The sequence below is a fragment of the Uranotaenia lowii genome, chromosome 1 (genome assembly GCF_029784155.1).
Source record: "Uranotaenia lowii strain MFRU-FL chromosome 1, ASM2978415v1, whole genome shotgun sequence".
Classification (NCBI taxonomy): Eukaryota; Metazoa; Arthropoda; class Insecta; order Diptera; family Culicidae; genus Uranotaenia; species Uranotaenia lowii.
Window position 1 is genome coordinate 101,737,875 of NC_073691.1, and position 24,279 is coordinate 101,762,153.

Here is a 24,279-nt window from a genome sequence, read left to right on the forward strand (position 1 = left end):
TCCGGTCCGACCCGGTTGCCCAGATTTCATTGGAAAAGCTTGGATTTTGCCCGGGTTTTTCTCATTCTCGTTCTTAAATCAAACTTAAAAATATACAAACTGTGTTGTGATTTTTTTTTTATTTATGCGTCCAAAATTTTTGCAGCAAGTTAAAAAAATTATCTTGAAAGGTTTTTCAAGTTTTTTTTTTTAATTTTTGATGCGCAATTCATAGGTTTTGATTAAAATTGACCGGTTTTGCCTGGATTTGGTCGACAATTTTGAAATCAAATACCCGGATTTTGTCAGGCTTTTATATAAAACAGCACAGATTTATCCGGCCCGGATACGTGCTGAAAAAAATGTGACAACCATATTCTATGTACAAGTGATAAAATTTTGAAAAACTGTAGCAGAATTTTGAACTTGAAATAGGTTTTTGAGGTTTTGGTATTAGTTTTTAGTTCGGATAGTTACTCTTGAACATCTTTGCTCTATTATCATAATTTGATTATGAATTTAAAATTTTAAGTGTAGAGTAGAATACCTCGATTGCTTTTTTGGACCCTCATGGGGGGGAGGGGTTTAACCCCCAAACCCCCCCCCCCCCCCCATTTCTACGGCCATGTTTGAATCAATTGAGTAGTCCTGTTGTCTTTTTTGTGATGGTCCCACAGTCCCATTTTATTTTGAGAAAATTCTTTTAAAACAATCGTTTAAAATTAAACCGCATGGAAAAGAACGTTTAAATAGATTTCAGTGAATACAGGGTATGGAAATTTTTATGGTAGTTCAAATTTTTTAGTAACGTTTCTATAAACCAACTTTTCTACTTTTAAAAGCTTAAAAATTTAAATCGGCCAAATTTGGTTTTGATGTACCGTAAACTGGGGCAACATGCAACACTTTTCAACTTCAACGGCTTCTCAAAATCAGATCAAAAGTTTTAAGGTCAATAGATCATCAAATTGACGTAGTCAGATATTTTTTTAGTTTCTTAGGTTATTTTCAACTTTCTAAAAACATGCGATTTTTACAATATTTAAAAAAAGGGGTAGGCAAAAAAAATTATGTTTAATGCAAAACCTAATGAAAACGTATGAAAATTTATATTTTTTAATAAATTTGGGATGTTTTAAAGGCCTGCAAACAACAATTGCATTTTGTTGTATCTTATTCCGGACAGGTAACTGAATTTTAATAATATTTATTTAAAAAAAATTGGTGAATGTCCGAATAATATGTTTACACCAATAGTTTTGGTATAGAATAACAAAAGCAATACAAAGCAATACAATCCGCCATACTGGGTAAAGTTTTTTATGCCATCGAGAAATGTTAAAATTTGTACATTTATTGCTCGATTTATAAAATTTTACATCAAAATCAAAAACTTTAAAAAACTTGCTTAAGATGTTAGGTATTATGTCGTCATCATTTTGTAGTCATTGAAAGAAAACTTGATAAGATTGTATTTAATTAAAAAATAAATCAATTCTGTGGTATGCAAATGTTGCATCTAACCCCGCTGTTGCATGATGCCCCGTTTGACGGTACAGTACCTATCACTTCTTCTTGATCTAGAACTTAAAATTTTAATCTTAGAAAAATTCTGCTAACAAACATATAGTTTTTTGTGATTTTTTTTTATGATGCAATAAATTTATGATTTGTTCCAAAAAAAAGGTAGAATGAACTTAACCCCTGAGCTTATGCATCATCTTCAAGCTTCTTTCGAATATAAGTAAAAGTGACGAAATTTGCGAAATTTGGCTTGCGAGAATAATCCTAACGGGTTAAACTCCTATCAAAAAAGAAAAAAAAGAATTTTGGCTTGGGAAAATCTAAAACTAACAACTGATATGTTATGAGTTTTATGAATTTAAATTTTGTTCTATAAGTTAGAAACTTAGTTATTGGCCCTAAAAGGTTACACGTAAACATCCCATTCACAAATATTTAAAATTGTATGAAAGAAGTGATCACCTACGTATATTGTAGATGGATTAAAAAAAAGCTTTTTTAAATTGAGAAAGTGGTTATATCCCCATTTTTTAATATAGGGAATTTTTAAGTTAGACTACTCTTACGTTTTCTCTTGATCTATATATATAAAAAAATTGAATCCGTTTAACTTTCTTACATTTTTTCAAGTGGTCGGTCTTTTGTTCATCGAAGCATTAATAAAATGATTTGTAGATTCAAGTTGATAATGGATCATCGATTTATTTGCTCACAAATCCCGATACTGGCTAGAATACAAATACAATAATACAAAGGTACAATCGTACGAATTATCGTTTTCCTCATTACACACAAATTGTCTTTCCAATTAGATATTTTTACAAGTCTTTGGCATTGAAATTGGAATTTCATTATCTGAATCAGCACGTTATCTATAGTTTATTGTTTTAACTCGCTTAGTACATCGGATGATCTGTTTTTCGATTTCTTTTGAGCGCCTTTTGAATTTTTCTTTCACTGCGACAGCAATTTTTTTCTTACTGTTCGGGTTATTTATTACAAGTATGATTTATCTTGTCATGCGAGATAATACAATATTAATGTTTTTTACTAATTCTATCATATGGATCAAATTTAAATTATTCATTGTTTTTCCTCACATCATTTAATAAATAAGCTAATGCAGACTTCAGGGTTCCCTAGCTGATCTTCAATAAGTAAAATTTCTCTTTCAATCTGACGTTGAAACTAAAATTAATTCTGTTCATTATTAACTAGCAAATTATGTTGTTCCTAGAAATAAATAGTTCTGCAAGTGTCTTGCAATGAGCAATATTCAATAAATAATTAAATAAATTAAGTTGATGATGTATAACTTAAATGGTACTGGATAAAAATATAATATGTTATGGCGAGGATCCTAAAAGTTCACTTTCGTTAAAAGTTACTATTCTTAGCTCAAATTTGACTATTGCTATGATGATGGCTCGAATAAAATTAGATTCCTTAACAACTAATATAAATACTGTCTCGTACAATTTGTATATTTGGTCTACACTTTAATTATCAGTAAAGTGTTTTTAAAAAACAAAAATCACAAAAAAGCTTTGAGCAATTTTAACAAAGAGAACCTAGTAGTGATCGAGAAAAGCTAAAGCAAAATGAAAGCGATATAAATTTATTTTCGGGCAGTGATTACTTCATACGCTCTTATAAACTGTAAGATATGATCAAGATTAACTAGAAGATCTCCGTAGATGAAACCATCTCGTAATAAACGATGCGACTCGTCCGAATAATCCGATTTAATTTCCAGCATTTCATTCTCTTCCAAAATTTGTTGAACAAAGTCGTGATCAATTTTGAGTATGCATTCATAAATTTCACATAGCACTTGTTTTACATGTCTACGAACTTCCTCGCGGACATTGTCCAATAACGATTGGTCATTATTAGGGTAAGATGCGCGTGTTTGCAACATGTCGAGCTTCATCTGATCGATTGCCTTGGCAATACGAACGTAACGACGGAACGATATCTTCATCAGATCGTAGAATTCCTTATGCACCTCGATCAGCTCCTTGGGATTTAGTTCCACATATATTTTCTCGTAGGTATCGTTCGCGTACTGTTTCGGATCTCCGAGCCCCAGATGCAGCCACTGGACATGTTTCATGCCCATCGTCCACCAATCATCCATAAACCTGCGCACCGATTTGGCTCCAAACAAATGTTCTGTCTGCAATATAAACTGCACAATTAATTTTTTTAAATAAATAAAACAAACATGCAGGAGAACTTTGTGAAATTATGTTTAAGTATTTTATGCTTTCAAAACAAATAACTTAAAACACAGGAAAAATATAAAACCAAAACAACCTAAAATTCATGCAAAATGAATAAAGGGCGAACTCGAAATAATTGCGACACATTCAACAGGGCATAACTTTTTTACCATTGGGTAAAAATCAATCAAATTTTTTCTCATTGGTGTGTATTGTTTACATGCTGTCATACTCGAGGTCGTGTTTTTCGCTTTAACGAAAATGGAGGTGAACCAAAGCAATAGTCGAGAGAACAAATTATTTCCAAACGCCTGAAATTTCTGAGGAATCAGAAGAAATATTGCTAAATTTCTTTATAAATTACGCAACAAAAACATTTAGGTTCATCCTCCGGATTCAAAATTCTGAAAAGTAGACTTGAATACTTCTACAATAGATCTGGGGGAACATTTAAATTTGCCTTTCAAACACAATGGTCATTTTTTCATTTTGTTCTGCTCGTTTCCGCACTGTTACGCAATCAAATATTCACGTATTGTTTCCGCTTGTTAGTCAATTACTCGTAATATATTTAGGCACTTTTTTAGAGAAAAGACGCATTCATTTAAGTTTTAAACAACATTTTTACTGAAATTTCCTTGTCCGCATATAAAAACCTTAAATGTGTGCCCAACAGACCTCTCGTTTATGTATGTAGCAAGAGTTCTACGATATGAAGATAGAGAGCAACAGCCTGGACGTACAGTTTTAAATATGTAGTACTAGCTGACCCGGTGTGCTTTGCTACACCTTCCAAAAAATTTTTAAAATTGTGGTACCTAGTTATTTAACTTGTTATTTATTTACACAAAATTTTAAGTTCAATTTCAAAATCATAAAAATGTTTTTTCAAAATGAATTTGCAACTTTTTTTATTTTGAAATCTTTTTTTTTGTTCGAATCCGTGTTCTAATCCTTTTTATGACTATGGATTTCTTTGCTTCATAAGTTTATAACTTATGCCAAAATATTTTTTTATTTAAATATGAAACTATCTCAAACCAGCATATAAACATTTTAAGTAACAAAATAACATCATGGGACATTTATTTTACCTATTTGTTCTTGAATTATCATACAAATTACCCCCATTCCTATATCCCTAATTGAAGGAAGGTAGGTCTCATAACATCGATCCCACGTCATATATGGCTCCATTCTCGATAAGTTCTCGAGTTATTACTAAACATACCGACACTTTGTATGGGAGGAGCGGGCTATATGCGCCTATTAAGCAGAACACTGATTTACTCAAATATCACATCGAATATGTGTACAAAAACTATATACACGTGTGCAGGCATCTGTTTTCTATACATTGGAGTAATTTTTATGTTAAAATTCACTTCTGTTTCCAAGAAAACGATTTTATTATAAGTGTTGTCTAAAATACCGAACCTCAAACCGTGCGGGCTAATTGCGCCTATTTATGTTTTAAACAAAATTTCTGTTTTTTGAGTAATATTTCCGTATAATTTAATTGAAACTGATAGAAAGTAATAATTTCCGTACGACAAAGCTGAAGTTTTGTAAAAATCAATGCATATTATAATTTTATGGAATAAAACAAACGTTTGTGTTGCCATACTATGGAGGCAGTTCATCCATGAGAAAAACTTTATCAAATCTGTTTTTAGATCTTCAATTCTCTCTTAATATGCTATTCAGAGCTTAGATTTGAAGGTTCAATGATAAAAATCATTTATTTATTCTATTTAACCTGTTATTTTAGGATGGAGTCATTTTACAAACATGATGGTGGCATACAAAAACACTCTATTATTCCACTATATAATCATTATTCAACCTCCAGAAAAGCTGAAATATGTTTAATTTCTTAAGTTCATTTGAGTAAGAAACAAAAACCATCCTAGTTTTTGTTTTAAGCTTCTTTACGAATAATTTTTCAAAAGTCGAAATATTACATCAAAATGTATCAACACCTTGTATGATTTTTTAAATTTTTTTGAGTTTGTAAATTCATAAAAAAATTTCTTGCCTTATGTTCTAAGCGTATCACCCTCAAAATGCATTGGTCAGATAAGCTGTCTAGTCAGCCATTTCATCAAACAGCCGTAGGGTCATTTAACCCGATAGGCTCATTTAGGAAATCTTTCCCCTATATACCTATTCATACCGCGAGCGGTCAAATGACGGTTTACACTGTTTTCGCTAAAACTTTCTTGTTTCTCAACCGATTTCTTTAAAATTTATAGTTTTAAAAAGCTTATAGTGTGACTCAAATATGTTTCTCAGACAGTTTTCAGCTACAATCAATTATTTTATAGTTATTTTAAGTCCAAGAAATTTTTTATGAAAAAACATGCTTCAGGAAAATTGCTATAAAACAGTTATTTAGTGCTCGAAAAAAATTTCACTTAGTGCCTGAGAAAGCTGAAGTTAGAAGCTATATGCTTCATATACGGAAATTTTTATCAAATTTTTTTTAAGTGATGCCCACAAAAAATGTAAAAAAGTTGTGTAAAACCCTTACTTTTCAATCAATCAACCGCCAAAGCTGTTCCTGTTACAGTAGAAAAAATTCAAAAAATGAATTTGAAAGCTGACGTAATTTGTCACATTTTGGCATCTTTAGATTTTGTGAAATACGAAATACATAATTTATGACGAATTTTCAAAGGTAGCTATTTTTAGAAGATTTCATCAATTCGGATTTTTGATACAATGCCTACACCTAAATTCAGCTTTGCACTTGATTTTGAGTATGTAATCGTAAGGTTTAGGCAAAAAATTATATGCAAAAGAAAGAAAATTTCATACCGGTTCTAGTGGTGTAACTGCATTGGCGGTGCAATGCTTGACAAAAATATAATAAATATATTACTGAAAGTACAACTAGAAAATTTGAGCGAATGCTCGTTTGTTTTTTCGTTTCCTTTCACCCGTCTTCGTGTGCAAAATAGCTTTGAGATATTAGGGGAGGAGCGGGCTATATGCGCCTATTAAGCAGAACACTGATTTAATCAAATACCACATCGAATATGTGTACAAAAACTATATACACGTGTGCAGGCATCTGTTTTCTATACATTGGAGTAATTTTTATGTTAAAATTTTCTTCCGTTTCCGAGAAAAAAATTTTATTGTAAGTGTTGTCTAAAATGCTGAACCTCAAACCGTGCGGGCTAAATGCGCCTATTTATGTTTTGTACAAAATCCCTGTTTTTTGAGAAATATTTCCGTATAATTTGATTGAAACTGATAGAAAGTAATAATTTCCGTACGACAAAGTTTAAGTTTTATCAAAATTTATGTGTATTATAATTTGATGGAATAAAACAAAAGTTAGGGTTGCCACACTATGGAGGCAGTTCAACCACTGACCATACTGACTGGACACTCGATTTCGTTTTCTGGATAATTTTCCCAGAAAAAAAAACAAAAAAAAATCATTTTTCCAACAGTACGCAATGTCGATTCCAGAGTGCGCATCGATCGATTTGAAGAAATGCTATCCCAGTTAGGAAATGCCGCCCAACTTTAAAAATAAAACACGCAATTTCTAAGATAAAATCGGGCTAAACAGGACCATTTTTCCTACAGGGCATTTTTTGTCAAATTTTTCAGGTTCGCCACCTGCCTTGCGAACTTGCAAAATCTGACAACAAAAAATTAGACAGAAAATGGTTGAATTTTTGTTCTAAGAGTCAAGTCAGTGTGGTCAGTGGTTCAACCATGAGAAAAACTTTATCAAATCTGTTTTAAGATCTTCAAATCCCTTTTAAAATGTTAATCAGAGCTTAGATTTGAAGGTTCAATGATAAAAATCATTTATTTATTCAATTTAACCTGTTATTTAAGGATGGAGGCAGTTTACAAACATGATGGGGCCACACAAAAACATTCTATTATTCCACTATATAATCATCATTAAACCTCCACAAAAGCTGAAATATGTTTAATTTCTTAAGTTTATTTGAGTAAGAAACAAAAACCATCCTAGGAGAACTAAGTAAGCCTTGGTTGAGTGCGGTCGTGTTTTTCTGCTCGTGCATTTTTGCGTTTAATTTTTTGGGGGAAATGAATAATTATTACCAGAAATTTCTTATCGTAGTAAAATCCGGTTTGTTCGGAGTTTAGGTGGTCTCAAAACCTAGCTGCGGAGAGGGAAAATAAGTGACCAATATTGTTCACAAGTGCGAATGGCATCTTTTGCCCCGTTTGTATCCAAGTTCTGCTGTTGTTTTTCTCCAGCGGAGCATATTTGTAGACTCTGATTTGTGCTGCCTTTAAAGCTTATAATGTTAATAGTGATAGTGAATAATGGAAATTTTTGTGAAATTGACCACTACGAATTATTTTTTCAAGTATTTTACTCCCGTAAGCATCTCAAAAATTGTGTTAAGTATGTATCAACCACGTATAAACGGGAGAGCATATTGGGAAGAGCGGAATAGCTGAGATTCGATTCCCCGGCAGTGAAATGGTTTTTGTGTTAAATGGTTCCCAAAAGTGTGTATTCGGTTCTGATTTAAGAATCAATTCACTATTCCAATTAATTATATCCAATTGATAGGTTCTTGCGTGATGAGTAATGGGCAGAAAAAAATGAAAGAATGGAAAAGAAAGGCAAGATGAAAGGGGTAAAATTTCGTCGACCATTGAGGCGTTGCTTGCTATGATGTGTTTCTGAATGCAATCGGTAGAAAAACACAAACGCTAGAATAAGTGTGAAAGTGATTGCAAAGCTATAGGTCCACGTTCAAGGAGTTGGGCGAAATTGATCATGATACAATGATAAGGATCTGGAGTTCAGGTTGCCTGGTGTATGAGATTCGAAACCCATAACTTGCGGTAGGTTAAAGGCTCAAATTCTGATATCGGCCTATAGGTAAGATGTGTCATCCTCATGTCATTGAAATCTATTAAAAATTCAAAACATTTTTATCCCTTTTTGTTTTATTTGGCCCACAAGTATATTTCCTGGATTTTTTTCTATTTTTTTTGCATTTTTCATGCAGAATAAATGTGAGGGGGAAATAAATTTTATGAAAAAAGCCTTTCGAGATCTAAACAGACCTCGAAAGGTTTCATGATCTACTGATATTTTCCGTTTCTCTTTTTTATTTTCAAGAGCGAGTAAAGGCGCTTTATCCTTGGTCGATGACCAGAAATGATTGTACACTGAAATCCTCAACAATGAGAATAAAAATTTAAACTCAGATATCCTGTTATTTCTATCATTAAATTATTCAAAATGCTTTTAATCTAAGGTTCAGTATTTTTGTGTACAAAATAAATCATTTCAAGCCCTTCTAGAATGGTCCTAGTGATTGGCGGAGTTCCTTCACATTACGCATGGTTACTTCATCAAGGAGCATTTTTCCTAGCATGCTTCCAACGATATTGCCCATTTGAAACGTATGGTACTGGTGGTCCACGTTTCTTCCTGTTCCTGTGTTCCAGATGTCTCTGCGTTCTCTGCTCCATAGTGGGCCCGGCCATTTCACGTTTTCTATTATTTTAATGTATTTATGTTAACATAATAGAAAACATGAGCAAAGACAAAAAGAATAATAAAAATATTTTATTATTCTCCGGGATCGGACACAAGTTCTGGCTGTGGAAGTACGATTAGTGATTAGTGATTAGTAAGAAACAAAAACCATCCTAGTTTTTGTTTTGAGCTTCTTTGCGTATAATTTTTAAAAGTCGAAATATTACATGAAAATTTATCAAAACCTTGTATGAATTTTTAATTTTTTTTTTTGAGTTTGTAAATTCATAAAAAATTTTCTTGCCTTATGTTCAAAGCGTATCACCTTCAAAATGCATTGGTTAGATATGCTGTCTTGTCAGCCATTTCGTCAAACAGCCGTAGGCGCATTTAACCCGATAGGCCCATTTAGAAAACCCTTCCCCTACCACCCACTGCGCCCGTTTACCAAGTAAGAATTTGTGCTGACTTCTCAAAATTCAGAAACTACTTCATTGTTTTGTTTATCATATTTTTGCTAAGCATTGCACCGTCAATGCAGTTACACCACTAGAACCGGTATGAAATTAGCTTTCTTTTGCATATAGTTTTATCGCCTAAACCTTACGATTACATACTCAAAATCCAGTGCAAAGCTGAGCTTAGGTGTAGGAATTGTCTCAGAAAATCCAAATTGATAAAAAGTTCGAAAACAGCTACCTTTGAAAAGTCGTTATAAATTATGTATTTCGTATTTCACAAAATCTAAAGATGCCAAAATGTGACAAATTACGTCCCCTTTCCAATTCACTTTTTAAATTTTCCCTACTGTAACAGGAACAGCTTTGGCGGTTGATTGATTGAAAAGTAAGGGTTTTACACAACTTTTTTACATTTTTTGTGGGCATGATCTTAAAAAAAATTTGATAAAAATTTCCGTATGTGAAGCATATAGCTTTTAACTTCAGCTTTCTCAGGCACTAAGTGAAATTTTTTTCGAGCACTGAATAACTGATTTATAGCAATTTTCTCGAAGCATGTTTTTTCATAAAAAATTTCTTGGACTTAAAATAACTATAAAATAATTGATTGTAGCTGAAAACTGTCTGAGAAACATATTTGAGTCACACTATAAGCTTTTTAAAACTATAAATTTTAAAGAAATCGGTTGAGAAACAAGAAAGTTTTAGCGAAAACAGTGTAAACCGCCATTTGACCGCTCGCGGTATGATTAGGTGAATATATTATACCAAATGCGTTATTCGAAAACCACAACACTTAGAAAAAGTTTAAAAACGTAAAAATACTTGCATTTTGAAAATAAAAATAGTCCTGTCGTTGAATTGGCGAAAAAAAATATATAAGGCGTAATTATCCTTCAAAGTTCAAAAACCGTCATTTGACCGCCTCCGGTACGTTTAGTGTTAAAAAATGAGTTACCCTCTCCCCACTGTATATCTCCCCTCTGGCAAGAGAAGGGGTTCTCAAACCATCGAAGAAACATAGCTACAAATTTGCTCCCATGATTAATTAATTCTATTTTCTTGATAAGTTATCGCAATATTAAACACATTGTATCAATGTCCTCTTCTTCCCCTCTGTATCGTTCCACTGATTTCTGGTAGTGATGCTAAACTACCGGAAAAAACCTATCTTGTGCTCGAATACCCTCTAATGCAAAATTTGGTTTCGTTTGATTTATTAGTTGTCGAGTTATGCTATAAAATTTGTATCGGAGCCGCACTACCTATTATTTTATTATTTATTTATTATTTATTTGACTTTATTCAGTAACGTAAGAATGAAATTCTTTTTAATTGTTACATTTTGTTTTTTGTAGAACTAAGTGTGATTCTGATGTCTTCATGACGTGTGGTAATAATAATTTTTTTAATGAAAAGAAAAAAAAATATGAAAAGTGAAATTTACGAACTTAAATTAAAGTGCTCAATCAATTTATTTTTGAAGGATGTTTTTACCTACCTATCCCCTACCTGGAAGAAGAGGATCAAGATTGAACATTCCGTGTATTCAAAAACACTCCTATGCCAAATTCTTTCCTAGTTGCTAAATTGAATGATTGTTTCCATGTAATACTTGGTTTCATTTGTTGAATAAGTTTTAGGTTTTTTGCCAAACAATTCACATATATGAGCCTCCGTCTTCCCTAACTGCATTCTCAATTGAAGGAAAAAGAAGTCTCAAATAAGCTAATAACCATTTTACGTATCCATCGTATCGTATCGCTTTCCCATGCCAAAGTTGTTTCCATTTGCTTGATTAGTTCTCGAGTAATGCGAAAAATTGTAAAAGAGCCCCTCCCCCCCTCTCCTTCATATCACCCCACTGGAAGGAGGCAGTAGTACCAAATATTCACAGAAACCTTCCTTGTGCTCAAATACCTTCTCAAGCCCAATTTCGTTCCATATGCTTAGTAAGTTCTCGAGGGATGTAAAAATTATATGGGAGGACCCTCCTCCCTTAAGATTTTCCGACTTGAAGGAAGAAGGGTTCTCGAAATATCATAGAAACATTTATCGTAATCAAATACCTTCCCACGCCAAATAAGGCGCCATTTGCTTGATTGTTTTACCAGTTATGCTGAAAATTGTTGAGGAGCACCCTCCTTACTTAGTATATCCACAGAGAAGTATATCCTCACTGGAAAGGGAGGAGGAGTACCACCATTCATAGAACTATTTTTCGTACCCATATACCCTGTTTAGCCAAATTTGGTTTCATTTGCTCGAATAGTTTTCAAGCTATGCAATAAAAAAGTGGTTAAAAAGGCCTCTCCCTTCTTCCTGTATCTCCGCAATGGAAGCAGGGAGGGGTTTGAAATACTCATAGAACCATTTTTCGTATTCCTCTACCCTCCCATGCCAAATTTTATTCCATTAGCTCGATTAGCTTTCCAGTGTGAAAAATTGTAAGGTAGGCCCCCTCTCCCCTTTCTATCAGCCCACTGGAAGGAGGGGTTTCAAATATTCTTAGAAACATTCCTCGTACCCCAGTACCCACCCATGCCAAATTTGTTACCATTTACTTGATTGTCGACAAAATTGAAATTTTTGTATGTTGCGTCTACATACCTCCGGCCTCCGGTTGTGAAAGATATTCTTCCCATACTGCTAGCATAGAAACTTTGTTAAGGACTGTATCACCCGAAAGCAAAGTCATTATAATTGGAGATTTTAATCTGAAGAATACCACTTGGTATCGAGAAAGTGACTCTGAACTACATCTTCTGCCTTCTAACGTCTACCTGAAGAAACGATTCTTGTTGACGACATGACTGCCTGCGAACTGCGGCAAGTTTGCGGAATCGCTAAATAAAACAGTCGATTTCTCGATCTCTTATTTACAAACGATGAAGAAATCTGTCAAGTTGAGGAAATTTCTCCATTGATACAGAACGAGGCGCATCATAAAGCAATGGGGATAAACGTCAGTAGAGAAATACTTCAGTACGCAGATGTCCCACCAGCCCAGGAACACAAAGAAAAAATTGACATGAAGCATTATGACGAGGTTGCTGTTTCTCGAGCATTGTTAGAAGTTGATTGGAATACAATTTTTATATCGGAAGACGCTTACAACTTTGAAATCGCTAACTCAACTGTGCGAAATATGCTGGATTTCTTAAGCAGATTTGGAGTATTCGACAACATTTGCGAAAACGACCGCTCAGTAGACTGCGCTTTGGATTTCAACGTCTTGTCGTTCTACACTGTGGTTTATAGCATATTACTTGACCACTGTAGGAAGCTCAGAGTAAAATCGTCTCGCTTCAAATATCCAGAATGGTTTGACGCTGACACTATCCGACTGCTTAAAGACAAAAGGAAAAAACATAACAGATACCGCAGAAGCAAGTCTGATCAGGACAAATCAGCATACCGAATAGCGGCTAACTTGTTTAATAGGTTGCATAGAGCTCAGCGATGTACGTATTTAAATGATCTTCAGAAAAATATCCAAACTGAACCAAAGTGTTTCTGGAAACATGTGATCCCGAAAAATGTTGCATTCAATTCGAAAAAAGCCTTATCGTTGGATGATGCCTCTGAACTTTTTGCTGAATTCTTCCGCAGTGTGTATACTTCGAATTCTTTAAGAACAAGTCAGGAATTCTTTCTGCCAGCCGAAACTTTTCCTGATCTTACAATTTCAATGACAGATGTGCGACGTAAAATTTCAATGCTAGACGAATCCAAAGGATGCGGCCCAGACGGAATCCCGAACTCACTCCTTAAAAAATGCGTTAATGCGCTCGAAGAGCCCCTACTGTTTCTTTTTACAGCCTCGATTCATGAAGGACGTTTTCCTAAGTTCTGGAAGATTTCACATATAGTGCCCATACACAAGAGCGGTTCTAGGATCTCCGTCGAAAACTACCGTGGTGTAGCAATCCTTTCAGCTATACCCAAGCTTTTCGAAAGCATTGTCTATGACCAGATGTACCCAAAAATTTCAGATGTTCAACATGGCTTCCTTAAAAGGCGGTCAACCGTCACGAATTTAACGGAGTTTGTTACAAGAGTCTCACAATGGATGATGGAAGGTCTACAAGTCGATGCTCTATACACCGACATGTCCAAAGCTTTCGATGTGATCAACATAGACGCATTTCTGTCGGCGCTGTGCAAAAATGGAATAAGCGGCACTTGCCTACAATGGATTCGCTCATACTTAATCGAAAGTACGTAATATGTTAAGCTGGAAAACGTGAGATCCAGGACTTACTCGGTAAACAGTGGTGTACCACAAGGGAGTCACTTGGGACCCCTTTTTTTCACCACTGTTATGAACGAGTTTCTTGGAGTGCTGTCTGATGTGTTCGTGCTTGTGTATGCCGATGATTTAAAGATGTTTCTGCCAATTCGTCACCCAAAGGATTGCAAGACTCTGCAAAATGCTCTATACAGGTTTACGGAATGCTGCAGCAGATTTGGATTAAAAGTCAACGACTCTAAATGCAATGTGATTACTTTTTCTCGGAAAATGAGCAACATCATGTACGAATACCGCCTGGGAAATGATTTGATTGTTGCACGGCAAGCTTCAATAAAAGATTTGGGAGTTGAGTTGGACTCAGAGCTAAACTTTTCGAAGCACATAGAAAAAGTTGTAACAAAGGCTAATTCAATGTTCGGAATGGTTAGCAGAATTAGCCAAGAGTTGAGTGATCCCTATACAATTGTGTCAATTTACGTCGGATTGGTTCGGACCGCAATGGAGTACGCGAGTATTGTTTGGTAAATCCTTACGAATATCACTTCAGTTCAATTTTCATATTCTCTGAAAAAAGTAATATTTTCAAAAAAAAAAAAAATTAGTTATGTTGAAAAAAAGAAATATCGTAGTATACATTTATCCCATTTAATGGGGCAAGTGAAAACACATAGGTCTTTTTCAGATGCGTCAGTGAAAAGACTTTAAAATGAATTTAATATTTGTTCTTGTTTGTCTGTTTTATCAACTTTCATTGCTATATCTTAAGTTTTTCTCCGGAATAAATAAATGCGTGGTACTTCAATTTCCCTGAATGCTGTTCAACCAAAAGACCTTGATTTACAAAGACCTTTATAATAATTTTGAATATCCGCTTCAGATTCAACACTCGGGATATCCATTCTGGCCATTTAGGAGGTAAAATTCTTAAATTGTAGATGTTTCATTGCTAAATGGCGCGTGTTCACTTATTCCACCTAAGAAATTACAGGAATTAATATTATTTTTAACACTTTCGGGTCATATTAAAAGTTCATCATAGAAAATCTTCTGCCCCTGGAATATCAATCACAAAAAAACTTATCAACAAAAAAGCGTATCAAAAGTCTCTTCTATATAGCCAAAATATGTAAAACAAAAACACACTTTCCATGTTAAGTTTGTACTTCAATTGTGTGTAAACAAACAGTAAACGTGTAAACATTTTTTTGTGAATGATTTTAAAAAAAGAGTTAAGTTTATTTAATCATTTTTTTTTGAGCCCAACAATTTTTAGATGAAGAAATAATGTATACATTTTTTGTAAAAGTTGATAGTTTGCACTTGCGTTTGCAAAAAATCAAAAAGTTCATTCGGCCTTTTAAAACTTCAATCCTATCTAATCTATATTAAAGAACAGACAAGAAATTGGCGTTGAGAGGACGAATGACCAAGTTGGTTAAAATCCTCTATAAATAAACAAAATAGCGTTCTAGGCGTATTGGATTATACGAAATTGAATGTAAAGCTTCCCAATTTCTTATTTTCAAACGTCCGCAAAGTGTCATGACATTATTTCATATTGATCTTTACCAAATTCATATTTTTTGGACAACAATTTACTACTTAAATTAAAACCATATAATCGATTTCAAATATTAAAACCATTTTTAAGTTTTAATATTTGAAATCGATTATAGGGTTTTGATTCAAACGATAAAATATCAATCCGTGTCACATCTAGCCTTCATTTATTACTATATGCTGTGTACAAATAAGCAAGAAAAAAACACATCTTGGTTGCATATCGCTCCCACGTGCATAAGAAATATAGGTACTTGGTTGAGAAATAGGCGCCTAATTTTTAAATTTTTCCAGCGATCAATGAACAGTATGCTTTGGTTACTATTGTCTTGCAACGACGTTTGCTAGCGACGCCTCGCCCATGAAGACGAAAAACAAACCCCTCGAAAAAAAGAAAATCTCTAAAAATGGATGCCTGACTTTTCAATTTCAGATTTTGGCAAAACAAATATTATACCTATGTTTTATTCGATCAGCAAAATGTCAACCTGAGTCACATCTAGGCGTCATTCATAACCATGTAGAAATGAGCTAGGAATTAAGAAGAACAAAAATCACATTAAGGCTTCATATCGCCACCACTTGCATTGAAAATATGCTTGGTTGTGAAATACGCGCCAAAATATTCTAACTGATCAGTATGCTATGCCATGGTTACTATCTTCTAACGACGTCTGCTCGCGACGCCTCGACCTTGGAGACGAAAAACAAACCGCTCAAAGAAAAAAAAATCTCGAGAAAATGGAAGCCATGACTTTTATTTCATTCAAAAAACTACAAATTCAAATATTACAGACAATTGATGCGACTTTTTGTTATTTTTATTCGATATAACCGATTCGTATGCCTACAGAATATTCTAAAAATAATTTCAATTGAATCGTTTGGGCCATTTCGGAGGAGTAGTGCTACAAACACCGTTACAAGAGAATTTTATATAATAGATGTAGCTTTATCGTCCTTCTTGTTGTGTGAAACTACAGAAGAAATCCTTGTTTCGTATTATTTACTGAAGATTTCAGATTTTAAACTTCAAATTCAAGATTTTAGTATTCCCATAGTTATTTACCAAAGCAAAACCTGGTAAAGCATTTTTAAAGTTTTTTCTCTGACTATGCACCTGGTAGTGCGCAAACAGTTTACTATAAAATGGTTCATCTCCCATTCATTATTCTTATTATTTTTTCAAATGGATGAAAAAATTGTTTGTTTTACATTATTCTTAATCCACGTGAATTAGACGCTAACTCAACCATGCTCCCCACTTTTGTCCGCCTTTTTCCAATGACGAAAAAACGCAAAGCAACTAGTTTTCTGGTCGTCGTTGAAGTGCTCCGTGCTCGTAAGAATTTATTTGAGTAATGTGGTGCAATGTGACCATTTAAAGTCGTCTGCAAACATTCTACCAAATATGTATTAAAGTTTTCCAATTTTCCCGTCATAATGTTTTTTTTTTTAATTTTTTAGGTACATGATAAAGCTTTGCGCCCTCAAGTACCCGAAATGTATATTGCTGTACTTCCTTCCGGAAGCAAAACAGACATCCGACGGATTTGCGCAAAGGTATGTCACCACATAGTTGAGCTCGCCGTCCACGATTTATTTTATTTCGTAACGCATTGAAATTCACTGTTGGGCATTCGGCATTTTTCTGGAATTTCAATCAACCATTCAAATTTATGAGGGTACATAGAACCAGCACAGTTTGTTTTGATGTGCAATTTCTCTGCCGGCCTTTGCAACCCTTTGCTGGATTTGGATTTGATGATGAATCAAGAATCTATCAACTTTGGCTGTCCGGTGGAACAACATTGTAAAATAAATACCAAAAAAGTAAGTTCAGTTGGTATTCAAGTAAGCAGACAAGACGAAATTCGAAAGTGTCAAGTTATCTACATAAACACAAAAATTTCTAAGCAAATTCTCAGCTAAACGAATCACCAGCTCAACGTTAATTCAAACGTAAGTCACTGCAATAGTAATCTATCTCAAATAATGAATCTGATCTTAATCGTCTTATCAAGAACTCGGAACGATTGATTCTAACGTATGTTCATTCAACCGCCATCAGGAACCGGTTTCCTAGTGAATGTTGTTAGAATGTATGAATGAATGTTTAATTTCGTAGTAAAATTCAGCGTTGTACTGCTTATCGCGTTGGGGGCAATCGCACATTGTACTGGAGCATCCTCAGCACTTCACACTGGTTTCAGTTTATGTGTTTTGCATTTTAACTTATCCATTTCGTATTGCATTATTCTGAATATGTTTATTCATCCCAGCTACCTTCATTTTTTCTAACACTTTCAGGGGGTAAATAAACTTGCTAATTTTATCTCGACTGTGTTTGAAGTTGCCAGAAAAATATCCAAGATAAAGCAATAATAAAATAAAAATATTTATGCTTTTAGGTAGGGGAGAGTGGGGTATCGTGGGCCATGAGGAAACGTGGGCCACTTTTAATATCTCAGATGTGTGTTGAGATAAAAATCTCAAACCAACTGTCATCGTCGTCGTTTTGCGTGAGCATATATTCCTATATGTTGTTGACTTAAATACGCATCACAAGCTTCTTTTATTTATTAAGCTAAAAAAAGTTACAAAAATTAACTTACATAATCAAAAAAACATCCGCTAATTTAATCGATGGGGAACCTAAAGTGTATTACAAAAATATGCTCATACGCTTATGATCTTAGTTTTGTCATGATCTTTCACGTGGAAAAAGAATTTTTGATGAAACATCAATAAGTCACACAAACGCAACCAATTTGCAAATCATAGCTTGTGGGGAATCGTGGGCCACACATCTTAAATCACCTATATTTTTATGTTTTTATACACATTCAGAACTTAAAATGCGTTTTTCCTATCTGTAAAGTTTTCTTATGCCAAATGAAGAGTTATGAAAAATATTTTGTCCATCCTATATAAGGAATTTTGCCAAAACGTTCGCGAGTTAGGTTTTGGAATCTATTCGATCATATACAGCTCTAGTTTTTATTTCATCATCTGAAATTGCTTTAAAATAACGAAATGCATTATGAAATCACAGTTTTGGGTCAACTCATAAGGTTTGCATGTTATTTGGTCAATTTGGATTTAGTGGCCCACGATTCTCCACCATTTTTCAAAATCTAAAAAATATTGCTTTTTTTAAAACAGTCAGAATTTGGGAAAAATAACTTATTAAAAAATTAAAAAATACCTTATGATACCTTGAAAATGTAGAAAACCATGCCATTTTTTTATTTTCATTTTATCTTTTATAATAAAGAAGTTATGGAACAACGAAAAAAAGTGGCCCACGATTCCCCACTCTCCCATACTATTTTAATAATTTAGCTTAGCTTAGCTTAGCATGATTGACTACTCACATCCACCTTAAATCATTGAACTTGAAATGCAACATGAAAAAAAATTCTTAATCAATAGTTCCTTATAAGCTTCGTCAACATTTAAATGTATTTGTATCGGTATTAAAACAAACGCATTTAAAATTCCATGATCGCAGGCGTGGCTCAGTAGAACGAATTCCACATCGCCAATGGTTGGTACTCCGTGATTGACCGAGGCCATCAATTTTGTCCAATGGTCAAAATAATGGTATCTGGGATTGACAGCACATTCACAATGAACAAAACTGATGCTCTCTCTTTACACATCAATAACGGCGCCGACCATGTCCTAGTAGTCAATGGATAGAAGGAAAATAGAGAAAAGGGATTGAAAGAATAATAATTCATGCTTTAGGACCGAGGTCACCTCTGCATCCTAGCAAAATAAAAAATTTTTGTGTGGATTGGGTAAAAAGGATATGATCAGGAAACACTTTTTACTAGTGTTATTTAATATGGGTTAAACTCATATTCTACTAAGCTCCTGTGATTTTTAAATTAACTGGTTCACCTATTCTTGCAATAAACTCATTTGCATTTTGAAAACTTTTAGGTACTATTTTAATAATTTGTCTCTATACTAAGAAAAAAAAAACCAATTGCAATCCTAAATAAACTAAGACAGATTCAATAAAATTACTGATACAAGGTACAAGATCTTACAAAGTTTTTCACCGATTCTCCAACTGTCAAATAGGATGTGTTGAGTTGATCTTTCATCCGGCTCATGTCTTGATTTGTGAAATTGTATCCGCTATACGAAGGCAGCTGGTTGTTGACATTGTGATGGCATGGGTTGTACCAGTACGCCGAACTAGGAGCGGGTCGACTTTGCACCACGGAAAACACGCATAGTAAAACTGCAACCGAATCGTACAGTACTGTGGAAGAAAGGTCAATGAGAGATACAAATTGTTAACATATCCAAATAAACATAAAATGATGATCGATTGGCAACTCTGTACGCAAAAAATGTCTAAAATCCCACTGGATCATCACTAGACTTTCTAGACATCACAAAATGATTCCGATTCAAGAGACCCACCCGCCAAATTATAGCTTCTATAAAAAAATTTGGCTCTAAGCACTGCAATCCAAGCAATTACGATAATATATGTTTAAAATATTGCGGAAATTGCACCTATTTAGATTCCTGTGCAAATAATTTCCACGCAGAAATATTTTCGCACTGACTCACACATAGACAACCAGTGTCAGTTTTTCAAATCAGCCGTTGCTCGCTTCTGATTTTCGAATCACATTTCCAAACGGCACAATCGTTATTGTTTTGGCGAAAATTATTATGAAATGCGAACCAAAAGTTTAATAACGAAAATTGACCGATCAACAAATGAAAAGAAACGAACAGAATACAGAATGCATTCTGTACATTAGGGTACAAGAATGTAAGTGGAACAAATAAATCATGCATTTCGGGCGTTTTTCGAAATACTGAAATTAGCCAAAAAATTATGGATTCACTGACAATTTTTACTGACACACCAGTCGCAATTGTTTTTAATACAATTTATCCAAAGATGTAAAGAATATCGATATTTGTCATTGTCTATGTATAGGTCTGTGAGCAAATTTTACTGCGCGCAAATTATTTGCACGGGGGTCTAAATAGGTGCAGTCTGCGCAGTTTGTTAAAGACGGCAACGGTGCGTATGAAAGTTGATTTTTTGGTAGAAATAATTTGAAGTAACTGAACTCTGATGTTGGTCTTTTTTTCATATAGTCCCTTTTCAACTTTTAGCACATGATATAGTTTATATAAACAATATGATGGTGTTAGTGAGTACGGAATTGTTATCTGTCAAATCAGATTCTCTCAGTAGTCTAAAAATTCATGAAATTGACAATATGTAGTAATTTTAGATTATGGTACACTGGGGTAAGTGGGGACGCGGGATAAGTGGGGACGATGGCTATTAAAACAGTACTTTGAACCATTTTTTCAAACTTTCAATGCAGAATGTTAAATTTACTTGTAATCTATCCAATAATAGTAAAAGAGATACGATTCCAACATAAGCGGATTTTTTCGATGACATTTCGTTAATTTTCTATTTTAACTACGATGTGGAGGTGATTTGTATCTTTTTCAAACGCAAACGCAACTTCCTACCCACATAAAATCCATTATATCGAAATCGGAATTCAAGAAAGTATCACTCTCAAGATTTGCATTTATACGGTAACAATTAATGATTTTAGTTAGATATGAAAGTGCATCAGAAACATTGAGATTGAAATTATATAAAATTAACTCAGCTGTAACACTTAAATGTTATCGGCGCCGTGTCGAATCCCTCGATCAGAAACGTCCGATCGTAACCACCAACACAATTGTACGATGGAAAACGTCATTGGACTTGTCAAGTGATAGGCGAAAAACGAGGGTGATTTTTCTAAGCTGGCGTCTTAAATGATAGCGTGGTTTTTGCGAAAGTTCCGAGTTGAATACTCATTGATTATATAGTTAATTCGAAAGTGTAAAGTCATAAAAAGAGGGCAGATTATCGAAGGTTTTCTTGTGAAGGTTAGGAGTTGCATTTGGTTGCACTCGGTTCAGCAACAAACGGAACCGATTATATTTCAAACCGACGAGAATAGTACAGGGAAAAAGGATTTAAATGTACACTAAACGTAAGTTCTTTCTTATAATTCGCGATTTATTTGCTAACCCTAAACAACTATTGCAGGAGAATTTGATTCGTTCCTGAAATACACGATTAAAAATTCCGGAAAAAAGCATTTCATTAATCCGAAGTTGGCACTATCAACACTTAAAAAAGATTGTATCTTATGTTACACGAAAAAAAAAGAATTATTATTTTTATTATTATTATTATTATTATTATTATTATTATTATTATTAAATTTCTCGTAAACAAGTTGACTCTTGATGAAAAACTCTACATTGAAACAATCCTTACATTCGAAACAACCAGTTAAGAAAAGAAACGATGATTAAAAATTAAGAAAAAAGAGTTTGTTTTGAAAAATCTAAATTTTTGTCTTCAAACCCTATCTGGGGTAAGTGGGGATGGCTTTGTACATACTTGATGTTTACACATTTTTTCAATTTTTTCTCCTTCATCCAATACAATTTAGCTTAATTAAGCATTCGGATCATGAAAAGTTGGGAAAATAATTGTTTGTTCTGGAATAAGTATATATTTTCGATAAAATCGGATCTCGTGTGTTGCAACATAAATTACACACAATAATCATTGGAAGATGGCTTTTTCAAAATTTTGGACGGTTTTATCAAAATTGATCCACTGCTGTTTTTTAAATGGTTTTTTAAAGTTGAACTATACGAAAAATTGTCCCCACTTACCCCGGTGTACCTTAACTATTTATTTAGGCAGCAAGTTGAACAAAGTGGATGTTTTTAGCACGATTCATAGATTTATCCAACGAGGCTTGACGAATAGAAAAAATCGAGTTTTGCAACGAGTTGCATACACTATTTTATACAAATTCGAAACTCGTGCTGAAAGATATCCCTTGAATGTCCATTGTTCATTAATAACCCACAAAAAGCGTATTTTAACAATCAACCGCATTCGGACGACCATGCCAATGTTTCGAAAATTTCTGATCAAGTAGATCGTAGACTGTACTTCTGCAAGGAAAAAACAGCATCAAAAAAACACTTTTCGACACTATTTCCATTGTCAAAAATTCATTTCAAGGCACTGCATTGCATAACTAAACTTGTAGAAAAACATAGAAAAATATCTGACGAAAAATTTCTAGCGGATATAAATCTGCCTTCAGGAGGTTGATAAAATTCAAATAAATTGTTTTTCATCAAAAGTTTATTCACCTTTATGCAATGCAGAAATGTGCTATCGTAAACTGGGGGAACTTTGATCAGCGGGCTAACTTTCATCAACATGAAATTTTTGCAGATAATCATCATTAACTAAGTATAAAGTTAAAATATCAGAAAACTGTTTACTACGTTTGAAAGCCTATAAATTAAGTTACAAATAAGCTAAATTTGGTTTTTTATTAGGAGATTTTTTAAGGTACTTAAAATGTAATTTTGAAATCTTAGTATATCTGGTTTTTTGAAGGTTCACAAACAAACATCTCTCCCGATCAAATTTAAGCATTTAGGAGCAAATGGGATGCTTATTGTGAAAGTTCAAATTTTTTCTTGGTTTAGATTAAGTTGTGTTATTGATCATTATTTCGGCTCTCGGCTTGGCTCTCTGCCCAAATCACCACCCACCGTACCTACTCGGAGAGCAAACAAACACGTTCTGCTGGACGCGGTGCTTGTTGTTCTAGAAATTCAGGAATGATTTTACGTTTATAATTTTCATTATTTTGTGAAATCTCACAGCGCGAATTGTTGCACCTCACTAGAATGTAGATTTAATTTGCTTTCCAATGAATATACTTTTGATCGATCCAAACAAAGTAAAAGCACTGAAAATCTGGGTATAACCTTGCGGTGGACCACAAAAACAGATGAAATTTCAATTTGTAAAAAATTCGCGCAAAGTAGTGAACTTTAAAAAATTCCAGTAAACTCAATTTTTGTTGCATCAAAAATCTAAAGACAACAAAGTGTTAGAATACGAATAAATTTTGTAGTCATATTTTTTCAAAAACTCTACCATCGCTCAAACAGTATTTACTAGCAATCGAATGAAAAGTAGGTTTTTCAGACCACTTTTTTGAACTTTTTGTGACCCTTTCATTAAAAAAACATTTAAAAAAATATATTTTTCGGCTTCATGTTGTAGACATTAACTTCAGCTTTCATATGCATAAGGCGAATATTTTTTTGGACGTGTAATATATGAACTACAGCAGTTTTCCTGAGGCATGTTTTTTTCGGATTTTTTTTTTCTTTCATGCTGAATAACGAGAAAACTAGTAGCTTTAGCTAAACATAATGTTCTAAACATATTTTACTGACATTACAAGGTTTCTATTGATATAAATGATAATATGAAATTAATTAGAATTCAAACGACTTAGATAGATTTTAATATTGGAGTGTCAAATTGACACTCTAAGTCGGAAAAGGAAGTTTTTTTGTCCAGGCTTCCAGGGTTCGTCCATAAAAAAGTAAAGATACAATATTCAAGAACTTTTGAAATCATTTGGGGTCCCAGAAGAAATTTTTGTTTTTTAAAGCTTCTGAAAAAAGTTAGAAGCCTGCAAACTTGCAATAGCAACCTCTTCCAAAATATTCAAAAATGAATGGAAAAAAAGTGATCAAAGTTCCTCCAGTTTACGGTACTTTTCGAATAAAAATTCTGCTAGCAGTTGCAAAGCCTACTTTATCAGAAATTTCCAGTCACGACGGCCATGCCGTCCACTTGCGGTTGTTTGTTAAGATGTGCAA

General features: G+C 33.7%; 1 protein-coding gene across 2 annotated transcripts in view; it reads right to left on the reverse strand.

The window, feature by feature from the left end:
• Positions 1-2,227: 2,227 nt before the first annotated feature.
• LOC129739354 (uncharacterized) overlaps positions 2,228-24,279 on the reverse strand; it is a 49,289-nt gene continuing 27,237 nt past the window's right edge. The window contains exons 2-3 of one of the 2 annotated variants that reach the window (XM_055730762.1): positions 19,563-19,780; positions 2,228-3,682 (exon numbers count right to left, since the gene is read on the reverse strand). In XM_055730762.1, coding sequence (XP_055586737.1) covers positions 3,122-3,682; positions 19,563-19,780 — 779 coding nt within the window. In that variant the 3' untranslated portion in view covers positions 2,228-3,121. Of the gene's footprint in view, positions 3,695-19,562; positions 19,781-24,279 lie in introns of both variants that reach the window. The other variant, XM_055730761.1, reaches the window with a different exon arrangement.